Source organism: Ictidomys tridecemlineatus, chromosome 8 (assembly GCF_052094955.1).
Source record: "Ictidomys tridecemlineatus isolate mIctTri1 chromosome 8, mIctTri1.hap1, whole genome shotgun sequence".
Lineage (NCBI taxonomy): Eukaryota > Metazoa > Chordata > Mammalia > Rodentia > Sciuridae > Ictidomys > Ictidomys tridecemlineatus.
The window spans coordinates 55,640,360-55,653,384 of NC_135484.1; the positions used below are offsets into that span (position 1 = coordinate 55,640,360).

The 13,025-nt window shown below is 38.7% G+C and overlaps 1 protein-coding gene across 3 annotated transcripts in view; it reads right to left on the reverse strand.

Annotated features, from left to right (window-relative positions):
• Positions 1-13,025, reverse strand: part of Sobp (sine oculis binding protein homolog) — a 158,988-nt gene that overhangs the window by 111,454 nt on the left and 34,509 nt on the right. For all 3 annotated transcript variants that reach the window (XM_078019536.1, XM_078019534.1, XM_078019535.1), the window contains exon 4: positions 7,024-7,175. In XM_078019536.1, coding sequence (XP_077875662.1) covers positions 7,024-7,175 — 152 coding nt within the window. The remainder of the gene's footprint in view (positions 1-7,023; positions 7,176-13,025) is intronic.

Below are 13,025 nucleotides of genomic sequence, written 5' to 3' on the forward strand. Positions count from 1 at the left end.
AATTCTTGAGCTTAATCTTGTCACTTTTAAGTAACGTTAGTTTAAATAATATTCCATAGCTTAGAAACAGTCCTCATGGGGCAACACTATGCCTTCTCTGCGCCAAATTCAGTCCTCAAATGTGGAGCCAGTATTAACATGGACCCAGTGAGCCTCAGAGCCTAATCTGACTCTCTGTTAACACTGAGACAACAGGAATCCTGGGAGGTTGTGATTGCTGGACATTGACTTCTATCCCCAGCCATTGATTATCTCTCTCTTTGTTAAAGACTACAGGAGTTTCATTTAACTAGAGTGCTCAGTAAATTGCAGCAGAGTCCAAGCATCTTTTATGGATTCATTAAACCATTGATCTGCCTTCCCGGGCTTGTAGTAGTGCCCAACTCTGGCCCACAGCTTGTTTTTACAGAAAATGCAATAGACTGATGTGTGTAACCTCCAAGAGTAGATTCCATCCAACTGTGTGCACAGTCACCCAAAGGGTGGATGGTAACTCAGGGGGGTCTCTACTCTCAGTCTGAATTGCTGGGGTAGAAATTAAGCAGCTCTCTGAGGCAAGGTTTTCTTTTTTCCATCCCAATCCCTGATAATATGAACACAGAGCAAAGAGCGCAAAGAACAGAAAATTACACATGGCTTGTACAGTTCACACTTTTGTTGATGTGTACAAAAGCTATTCAGAGGTACTGAAATGAAGGAAACTAAAAATAACCACAGGCATGCCTATCATTTGGATTTGCTGTATGTAGCCTTCTTGGGTATATTAGGTTTGGTGACCAGACATTGCAAACATTTATAAGAGAAATTCTGGACTCAATCTACTACTTAAAATATCTCAAGGCAAACCACCTGCCCTTTTATGCAGGCACTTATTTAGATACGTAACATTTCTAACAAAAGCATTTGAATTAACAGACCATAATTTCAATCCCAGGAAAATGCATAATCATTTTCGCTTGGTTTATCTGGACAGCTCACTCAGTTCTCTTAGAAGCTTCTCCCCTCCTCTGGTCTTTATTAATAAGGTCGCATGACCCTGTCCTTTTTAAGTCAGGCACAAAGAGTACCTCCCTGTGCTGAATGCAGCTTATGATGAGGGAAGCACATCAAAACAAACCATTAGATATTCTTTAAATGTTCATTCTTCAGATAAACCTGAACACCATTAGTGGCAAGGGTGAGAAACGTGGCGATGCAAGTGACTGGATCAATAAGGAGAATGTACGTCCCAAATAAATAGATCCCTTCCTGATCATTTGTTTACTGAACTACCTACTGCCCAAACAGACAGTTGGACTATGAACTCCAAATGCACACATTCATCACTCTGCAGCAGCAGTCACCAGAGCACAATGTGGCTGATGCAATCTGACACTGTGGTTAATGTTAAAAGGGAGCGTGCCTCTTAGATGGATTGGATAATTACCGGCAGTTCAGATGAGAAAAACTTGATTTAAGTGAAAAGCGTTAGCTATCACCAGAAGGATGGCCAGAGATTTGCTGTGTCTGAAAATTAACATTCCGGCATAGATGTCAATAGCCCTGTGTATTGATCCCCAGGTGACCGGATTTGGGTCTATGAAAAAATTCCCTCTCTTCCTTCCGCTCATTGAAAAGAAATGTTGGACACCAGCTGAAGCTATTTAGAGCTTTGATCATCTCCTCACATTTAATCTAAAATATCTAATATTATTCAGAAAATGACATCTATTCTGAGTAACAGAATTAGTTCTCCGGTTTTCCCCACCATCTTACAAAATGTAGCCCATTAAGAATCAGAAGTGGTTGCTTATCCTTTCTTTCAGTACAAACCCATTTGCCCCATTCTGTTTGTGTTCCAGGTTTCCCTTAAACTACTGTTTCTCAAGTGGTTCTCAAGTGTTTGGGGAAACAGGAAGATCACATGCCTATTTCCCCACGCTCCTGATGGCTGGCTGCCTAGGGCACTGTGCCCTACTGGCCTGCAGAACCTCAGCCCTGGAACCCTGCTGGCTTTCCTCAGGAGCCTGTGCTTACACTTTAAGTTGACCTACACTTTACTTTCCCTTCCAGAACTTTCCCGTTCTAACCCCCTCCCCAAAATGTATTTCCAAAGGCAAATGTTTCCCTCTCCTCTGCCATTACTTTTCCCAGCAGCACACCAATATTCCATTTCATATTTTCAAACAGGACAGATCAAGATAACTATTGGGTTTGTTGTTGTTCTCCCAAGAGCTTCTTAAGGACTCCCCTATTTACTTGCCTGAAAGGGAACTCAGCCACTGACCTGCAGAAGAATGCTCAGGAGGAGGAGGCCACTCTACACACAAGACTGTGGGCAGACCTACAGCACAATTTCAAAGGACACTGCAAAACCAAGGCCTTGTCCTGAAGTCCAAGGTATAGAAAGACAGACCCAATAGTTCTCTGGTGCCTGATACAAACAAGGTGAATCCACTGCAAGAACCCTGGGGCGCCCTGGGTTCACGTACTTTTTGGACCAAAGACATTCACAAACAACTGGCAAAAGCAAGTCTGCAGCCTGAGCTTCAGGCGGTCAGGGGACATTAATTGCAAGTAATTTCTTAATGTCCTTCCCCAAACCTTCATGAATGATAGCCATTTTGTAAATTAAATCTTGCAGGTGTTTAAAGGAAAAAAGTAGACAGGTTAATCACTAGATTAACAGGGCAATTGTTACACATTTCTTCTGCACTACTAGGTTCTATAATTAAGTCTGAAACCAAGAAGTCTTTCCCAGGATATGTTCAAGTTTAATAAAAAGACAAATAGCCTATGATTAAATAAAGTATAACTCCAAATAATATGATGATACATGCTAATTAGTGATGGCTTCCTCCAAAAGAGATCTCTTTAAATAAGAGATTACTTTGTATCCAGGGATATAGTTTGAAAGTAAAATAAATGTTTATTATTCAATATTCTTCTCATTAAGAAGTTGTTATTATTACAGTGATTGTTAGAAAATCTTAATGGCACCATCATTTGCAAATGTTATTTCTGTTTATATAATTTTTGTTTTTAATGCACCCATGTCCTCATCTCTATATATATTCATGGAAGGCTCTTCCATTATGGTCTATTGGGAATAGCAACATTGTGATATTGAAGAAGTATTTCTAACTATTCCTGTTTAAAATCACAAGAAAACCAGAATTAAACAAAACTTTGATGCTCTCAGGAATTTGTTTATTACTAAATTATCAATGTTATTCATCTCTAGAGAACACTATAAACTTGAGATTTGGACATGGAAAGCTGATGATCATCCTTTACTTTGCCTGCTTTGGCCATTTTTCTTGCACTTAGACTTCCAGTTTGATTTCTGGATATTAGTTTAGACAACAGAATATTTCCCATGCAAAAGGAAAAAGATCAAACATAGGCTGTGTGGAAGTGGCTACTATTTGTGGTCTTATTTGTTACTCTCCTTTCTTTTAGAGAAAGATAGTTACAAAGAATATGTTTAAGCATCTGCTGTGCAAAGTAAAACTGGTATTTCAAAGTTGGACTAAATGCTTTTGCATCTCTTGCAAACCCTTTAAGAAGACTTGCAACTTTCCAACTCCTAGATGAATCACTAGGCTAAAAATATTCTCAAGTTCTGCTCTTCTGTGGCCTCAAAAAGGGCTAGTCCCCTGAAAAGTCTCTAGTGCCTCAAATATTGAGATGGGCATCCCATTGTTCACCCAATGCCGGAAGACTACAGGAGTTTTTGTTTTTGTTTAACCCACTGGTTCAAAACTTTTCAGCTAGCAATTTAACCTTTTGGAAAGAAGTATTCTACAAAATATATTATGCATTAACAATATACACTTCTAAGAGTCAATATCCTGAAATGTGTAAACTTGCAGTTAGATTCCTTGGGCAAATACAGCTGTGATTCACAGGCTTCTCCCAGCAGTGTTCAGCAGAAGCAATTTGAAAAAAGTCTACATGCTTGTGACAATCCAAACACCTCTTCAAATCAATTTTAAATTCTGTTGAAAAATATAACCTACATGCCATAAAGGGTTAACTTGGCTTCCATTTATTCCACCTTACTTCATCATGCTAGGGTTTATGAGAGATGGATGTGACATTTTTTCCAACATACTCCATTCACCATGTACAGAGCCCCAAAGAAAAGGGAAGGTTTGAGAAGCAAATGAAATTTAAAGAGCCCATTTTCAGTGGGCCTTTATTTTGAGAGTTGGGCTATTTTTGTCCTTATTTTTAGCAGCAAAGCAATGCCTGCTTCTATAGCTGAGCACTTGTGAGGAAGAGAGCTCAGGACCACAGGCACAGCTGTCCCATTTGTATTCACAAATGCAGGTGTTGCTCAGACACAAAACAGAGGTCAGCTGAACACTGCTCCTAATTAGCTACCTTTTCTACTAGGATTTTTCTTTGTAAAGTTATGCACGTAATTTGGGTTCAACTTAGAGACCATTTTTAGATCCCAGCATGCTATCCAGCATGAAATGGGCTGTCATTATAAAGCATAATTTACAGCATAGTTAATTTTACATTTTTTATATCAACACTATACCTAAGACAAAATTCTATTCTGCACACACTCTGTTTTTCATCTACCTCTCAATATACAAAAGAATAGAATTTAGATAGGAAAAAAAAACTGTAATATAGGAGTGGGAAGAATTTTTCCCTTTTTCTAAGTCCACAATTTTAATAAGGAGGACTAAGGACTTCGTTAAATGATACAAGAGACATAGCTATTTGCTATTGTCTTCAGGAGGGAACACTCTGGGGCTTATTATAGCAGTTCTTAGAAATGGCAGGATGGAGACTGGTATCTAATACAATCCATTATGAAACCAAAGCCCTAAATGAAATGACCACAAAATCCTATCAGTTAACAGAAATGCAGCAGCTGTACATGTTTCTTATAATACAATATAATATTGTAGCAGAGATAACACTTTTAAAATTATAAGACAAAAAATAAAAGAAGCCAGCAGGTGATATGACAAGTTTATTTCTCTATTTGAAAAAACTAAAAATGCATACCACGGCAGAGCTTTGCAATACATAATAAATAAGAGTGAAAATTGCAGAGAAGTGTCATATTATATGTACACTAATGGGCTACTAGGATCAGCCAGCCAAGTCGCTGTTTAAATATCGAACCAATGCAACTCCCAGACCTTACAAGAGGTCCTAAGACCTACCCCAGTAACTCCTGGTGAGAAGTGCAATGTCAAGCTCCTCCTCCCACTGTTGATTTTACCTACTGTAAGTACTCTAAATACTCATTCTTATCTTGGCTCCAAATCATCTATTTTTCAAAAATGTATGTTATGAAAGTTTGAATTCGGTTTGACCTTAAGCATCATAATGATTTAAAAAAAAAAGCCTATACATTATATAGTATTCTGGACTGCTTTTCCAAGTGGTATCAGGTGCCTTTCTTCAAAGGCTTACTATAAAGTAAATCACTTTGCAAAGTGTCATATGTGTCATCAGGGTTGTGACAAATACATCTTGCTTGATTTCATTCACTACAAGCAGCTCATCAAGATTCAGAACCTTAACCCTTCAGAATTATAGAAGACAAAAAGCCCTGTTCTATAGCCATCTTCTGGGATGGAATGCAAAGTATTTTGTTGTGGTAAGTAGGGCTTTGAAGAAGAAAGCTCTGGGCCCACTCCTGGGATTGTTACTCCAGCGCTCAGCATTCAAAATGGGAGCCCCAGGGTCTTGGAGATCATTTTAATCCTCCTATATTAAAACAAAACGTGTCTCCCAGGCATGTTCTTCTCACCCTCCTCCCCAGATTCACTGGCCCCTCCCAAGGGAAAGTGAACTCGACTGTTGACCATCCCCAAAGAATTCCAGACAATTTCCTTACTTGACTCCATGTTCCAGTGAAGATTATGAGCCTAATTCTTAAAGACTGCTACTAAAATTCCACCCCACTGAATTCTGCAGCCTAATTCTTTAGGCATTATGTTTTTGGCAGAATGAATGTGACCCAAATTTGCAGCAGATAATTTGCTGCAACAGTGCTTCTTGCAATGCAGTAAGCCCATGGTTAGCATTTCAGAATGGCAAACATTAGACTTTTTAAAAATAATAATTGTTTGCTTCAAGAAAGAACTGATTTTGATTTTGTATTATGGAAAGAAAAATGCTTAACAAAATGTACTGTTTTATGAAGTAAGGAAGCTTCACAGATCAATGAAAAATAATCAAGGACTAGCATTTAACATCAATACTTGGTGGCAAAATGTTATAGCATTTCTTTAAAGATTAAACAATTGTTGAGAGAGAGAGTGTATGTGTGTGAGAGAGAAAGAGAAAATTTGTGTGTATGTGTGTGAAAAACATCATGCATCCCATTTCCCATTGATGGTGGCTAATAATATTGGAAAAGGTCATCTTCAGACCTAGGATGTCTTTTAAAACAAAATAAAAACTATAACTATGGCTGTCCCTGTGTTACCCAGCATGCTTCTCACAAATACTTGGTGGTGTGAGCAATGTTGGTTTATGTATTCATGATTTCCCCTTTTGTCAAGATTAATCAACTTTAACATAGAGTGTCAAGGAGACGTGACGTTTTTCCTGACTAGAATTTGTGGGTCAAGTTTGGAAAGAGCAACAGCAGTATACCCATTGAGAGTAAGAATTAAACTGGGTGGACTAAAGCTTTCTGGCCATGCTTCTGTGGCTAGTTTCTCAGCTCTAGGAAGACGTTGCTACCACTTAATCTTTCGTGGTCTCTAGACTGCCCTCTGCTACTGAAAAGACTGCGGATGAGGACACCAGCTGTGATCAGGGGTCCCCGTCAGATTCATTCACCCTCTCAGAATTCAAACACCAAGCCAAGAGAAACTGAAGAACAAGGTTACACGTTAGAAGGGATTCCTTATTCCAAAAAGTTGAGCATGACAGAGGAAGAAAACGGACAAAACAAGGAATAAAAGTACAAAAGGGAAAGGGGGCGCGGCTTGGGCTGAGTCTACGAGGCGCATGCGCACATGGTGGGAGGCCGCGGGGCGCCCCTCTAAGGCGGCTTACCTTGTTTCTCTTGAAGTAGGCTCGCCGGCAGGCTGCAAAGCACTTCTCGCTGCAGAAGCTTTTCACCTCGCTTCCCATACTCAGGGAATAGCGCTTGATTCCCACTTTCTGGCACCAGGCACACATTATTTGTACATTTGACACATCATCTTCTATAATAAAAGTATAAGAAAAATGTTCATATCAGAAGCAAACATCCCTTCAAACTTAGACGCACCCTGAACCTGACAGCTCCTGAGGTCTGATCTCAATTTGCAGACCTTACCATTTTCTGAGTAGGATGGCCAGCTCTGGGGGTGGGGGTGGGAGAGGGGGTGCTCAGTGCTAGCTCTTGCTTTCGCCCTCTCCACCACACCCTTCCCTAAGTTTCCAAAAAGCATTTACTTAAAAACCAGAGCATGACTGCAGAGCCACAGGAGTTCCTCGGACTTCTCAGCCTAGTTTCAATCTGCCTAACCGGCACCAGGAATGAAGTAATAAAGCTTGTAAAATAAATGACCCATTTCTTCGAAGGTCCTGCTTCAAGTCTACAAGACCTGCATTGGGTAAGATAATTTGTAGAGTACTAACCTACAAATGCAATGCCCTCCCATGAACCTTGACAATCAGGGGCCAGGCTCCACAGGGGCATGTTCCCCATTACTGTTAAATGACATGAGCTGTTGTTTACTCTTGAAATATAATGATTTCCAAACCTTGTGTTTAGTTAAAAAAAAAAAAAAAAAAAAGGAAGATGTAAGTGGCCAGATTCTGGCAATGGGAAGGGAGAAGCCTGACTGGCTGAGCAGTTTCCTACAATACAGCCTTCTGGTGCTGGTGTCCTCAGGGAGATGCAGGACTGATTTAAATTCTCCTCCATGTGATATGGCTCCTAGTCCCTGGATGAAGGGATGGTAATAGGGATGTCAAATCTTTCTCATCCAGACTGGTGGTCCTTCTGGCTCCTGGAGGACCAGTCAGTCATGTCAAAAGGTAGCTCAGAATGACTTCAAGTGGTAACAAATATTTCTAATATTTAAAATGCTGCCTTTCTTTTCCTTTGCATGAGAAGAAACAAATATAACTGGCACAATGAGACTATGATATCACAACCATTACTGCTTAAAATAAACATAGGCTTTTAAAAAGAGTTGGTTAATAAAATATTGAGTAAATCATAGTGCAGGTGATAAGTTATGAAAAATTGAGAGGGTGATACTCAAAGGAGAGACACTGGCCTCTTTTAGGGGGGAATGAAAGGAGGCCTTAGAAGCCTAAGAAATATTTCCTTGCTGCTTCCTAGGAGCTTTTGCTGTATCTTGAGCATTCTCTATCCTGCCAACTGAATGTGTGTGTGTGTGTGTGTGTGTGTGTGTGTGTGTCTGGTTGGCACTATTAGCCACAGCTCTTCTTCCTTCATGGAATTTTTTTGGTTTTTGTACTAACCCAGACTCATGCTCCAGATATGAATGGTAATCACAAAATCCCCAACAAGCTCTGGTATAGTGGTGTCTGATCTCTGAATAAAATCCCCCAAAGACTAATTGCTAAGCAAGGCCTGGTCCATGAGTTGTTGACATATTCATGGTTCATAGAGTCTGTCATGCAATCATTCCATTTCCAGGGAAAAGATTTGGTTTGAGGCAGTGTGGTCATCAGCCTGCAAAATTAGAAGCAAACTAATTTGTAATGCAGTGATGTTTTTTTCCTCTGAATATCATCACTCAGAACCACATGCAGCATTTTATTTACCTTAATGGAATAAATATTGTCATTTTAATGATCTTTTCTAGTTCACAAATTACAGATTGTGATCTATTGTCAATTATCCAATGAGACAGTCTAAAAAGTGATCTTTGATGTTAGTTAAACATATTTTATATCATGACTTCCTTTAAATGAAGTCATAATATGAATTCAAATATAAAACAATTAAATATAAATTCAAATGTAAAACAATTACTGCATTTAATGACTTGTAGTCAAAGGAAACATCTTTTATATGATTTATAATGTGGCATCAGTCTACATATAGATATTTTATGTTATGAAAAATTAACAAAGCTCTAAAATCTACCTTAGCACAATTTTCTTAAATTAGGCTAGAAGTAATTGTTTTGTTTTTAGTTTGTTTCTTTGAGAATGTCTTGGTAAATTGCTGAATTTGAAACTTGGAGCTGAATTTGAAACTGAGACCTTCCTGCCTCAGCCTTCCAAGTAGCTAGGATTACAAGCATGTGCCACTGTACGTGGAATAGAAGTAGCATCTTTTAAAATAATTATCCATTATTACTAAACTAACTAGATTAACAGTTTCTATTTTCCTAATCAACAAGATGCCTTAAAAAATCTTAAATTCCTGAAAAACAAGACAATAACAGCAGAACTCTCACAAATGATCCATTCGAAAAAAAAAAGCTTGATTCTGATGAACTCTGTAAGGAAAAAAAAATTAAGGGGGAGAATGATTTGTTCTCACGGTTTAATGAGAAGATCCACTTCCCAGGGAGCCATTTGAAAACATGCATTAGGTTCCCAGCATTTCATCTTCCTTTAAAGGGGTGATTTGGGAAATAAAACATGAAATTCCTTCCTTAAGCGCTGTCTCTTTAATTACAATGGAGTACAACCAAGATGAGAAAGGGCAGAGGACAAAGCTACAAGAAGGCCCCAGCTGGGACCTGGCCTGGAAGAAAGATGCCGGGGACCAAAAGGCCGCTTCAGGTCCTTCTCATGCTTCCATCGTCACCAGACAGATCCACCTGTCACTTTTTAAAGAGAGGAAAAGATACTTTCTTACAATAGACCTAACAAATAAACAACAACAACAAAAGTAGAATGTAAAGCAGATTATTTTATAAATCATTCTTGCTGCAAAGTAACAACGTGGGAAGATGAGACAAAAGAACTGTGCACTCTTGTTATCTGACAGGTGCAGAACTCTTAGAATGGTGATTAGCATCTGTCTTGTTAAATAAATCAGCATTTCTCTCCATTTTCCATAAAGTTCTGTTTCATAAAGGCAAACACTTTGGAAAAACTTTCATCAGATGTCTCTTTTTCTACCATGACACTTATCAATAGCTAATGATAAATGCATTATTATTCCAAAAGTTCAAGAAAACACTTTCAGGTATCTCAGGTATTCCAGTCTTATAAGTCATTTATGTTACTATTAGACTTAAGAAACTAAAAAAGAACTGTTGATTATCTAAATTCATTTTGTCAGCCAAATCGCAGCTCAGATTCTGCCACCAGATATGACATACGGCCCCATCTTGGCATGACAACATCCCTAGAAAATTGAACTTTGCCTAAGTAATTAAAGTCATAGGGATCAGTTCATTTCAACCTCACTTTTTTTGCCTTAAATCTGGTAATCACAGCATACTTTACACTGGCAAAACAGAAGGCCCCGGAAATTTCGCTTTTCTAACTTATATAGTTTAAATTTTTTTATGTAAAAAACATTTCTTTAAACTAGAGAAAACCTGAGTTCCAATATAATACTTAGGCTAAAAGTCTTGCCATGAGAGATTTGAGATTATCTCAAGAAAGATTCACACTACAGATTTTTATATTGTATACCTTACAGCCATTAGCCTGTGTATTTTTATAATGAACAATGCAAAATGTTTACAGCATTAAATCACAATCCCAGAGTGAATGGTTTATATAAAACGATAAAAATTTCATAAGATGTCATATAAATATGCATCAGCCAAAATATTCATGTTTCAATTAATCATGAAAAGTCTGAACCACCTCTTTAGGATTTAATTAAGCAGAATGTTCAGGGCATTTTCTTTCTAATCTAATCTTCAAAGAGCTATAGAACATTTTTCCACTTTACATTCCAGAAGGGAAAGTTCAGATTAATTACTCGAAGATGAAATCAAAATTGTATTTATTTATTACAGTGAAGAGAAGTATGAGATCAAGCATTTCTGGAATGCCTTGCTGAAGTTGTTTCAGAAATTGCCTTATCTGGTGACTTTTAAAAATAAGGATAGCCATTGGCCAATGAGTTTCTTGGGGCATCTGAATCATGGCTATAAACACACATACTAGCTTACGTGACCAGGGGCCAAAGAAAAACAGGAGGGCTTTAATGAACCCCAAGCAATTAAATTGTAATTTTAATTGTAACTTTCATGGGAGTCCCTTTGCAACTCTCATGAGAGTTCAAGACTGAGGAAAAAATTCTGAAAACATTTGCTGGTGATATTTATTTTCTCCAGTAGTTCCTAGAATGCAGACATTCAGATAATCATTTCAATAACTGAATTATATTTGAGATAAGTTACAAAGCAGTCTGAGGAGATTCCTATGTGTTGTGTTCCCCATGACCTGGGCAGCATTCTGTCAAACTCGCTGGAGCAGCTATATTTAAGAAGGACATAAAGGCTCAGTGATAGAGTGCTTGCCTAGCATGCATAAGGCCCTAGGTTCAAAACCCAGCGTTGAAGGGGTGGGGGAGAAACAAAATAAAGACATCACCTGGAAGGCAGGCAAGTAACTGGGGTTAAAGTTTGCTTTCTTTGCAATAAAGACAAAAGGAGACCTGGGGTAAAACTTGAATTACTGATCCATAAAATAAAATAAAATAAATAAGAAGACAGCCACTATTCAGTATCAGGCACAGTGCACCTCATCATTGGTCAACATCATGTCATCTGAATCACAACCCCCAACCAACAGGCAGGTACTAACACTATCTTCACTATCTTCATTCTGTAGGAGGGAACATGAATTTGGAGACTAATTGGCTCCAGCTTACACATGAGTACATACCAGAGTCTAGATGAAGACCCAGCCATATGACTCGACAGGCCTAGCTCTTGACCACTACACCTTGGACACCAGACTCTTCTCAGCATGTAAGATTACATACCATCCACACAAACTTCCCTCCACAAATAGGACTAGAAACTGTCACAGATTCTGCTACTTACAAAGAACACTGCTCAGTGACACTCCAGTAGACAAAATGGAATCAAAAAGGTCAAAATGTCTTTGAGGAGACAGCTGAAGTGTTAATCAATATTTCCTGATTGATTTTTTTTTTAAGTTAAAGGTCTGCAGTGCAAGCCTTTACTTCTTTATGACTGTGAGACTGGCTCTGCTGCATGCGTTCCATATGAACTCAAACCAGCAAGTGCTACTTCAACACTAACTGATAACACAGAACCAGTAATATGTGGATCTCAGGAAGCTATTCTGTTTGCAGGCTAGCAATGCTCTTGTCAGCTCTCTCTTTTTTAAGGAGCAGGGAATCACAACAGGACATGAATAAGATTGGCTTTCCATGTGGATGAAGTGGGAAAACAACTACATCTATAATTTCAAGGGTGCCAGTAAGACTACGCAGACTTCAAAAAATTACTCCTCCACTGCTCACTGAAATTCAGTTCTACTGTTGGAGCATCATTTCTTTGGCTAATGTGTCTTAAATCCCATTAAAATACAAATTTCCTGAAGCAAGGAAGCTCAATACATATTTATAAATAATGGCTTCTATTCTTTCTTTCTTTTTTTCTTTTTTTTTTTTTTTTTTTTTTTTGGTACTGGGGATTGAGCCCAGCGGTGCTTAACCACCAAGCCACATCCCAGCCCCTTTATATTTTTTATTTTCAGATGGCCTCACTAAATTGTTGAGGCTGGCTTTGAACCTGCAATTCTTCTGCCTCAGCCTCCTGAGTCACTGGGATCACAGGTGTGTATACCATGCCGGGCATGAGTGATTCTTTCTGAAGAGCAACTGTTCACAAGAAATGGGGGAAACTGCTGGGGATAGGGTTCCAATGACAAGGGCAGAGGGGGAGAGATGGCAGAGGGTGGGGCATAGAAGTTTCTGGTCATTGCTTAGCTGATGTCTAGTCTTGGGCATATAGCTGGAGGACCCTGAGGGCAACCAGAGTAGACAAAAAAAAAAAAAATACTGTCTGTATCATTATACACTGTAGCATAATGTCAAATATTCTCAGAGTGGCTTTTAAGTATGTCTGTAAAACCAGTAGATG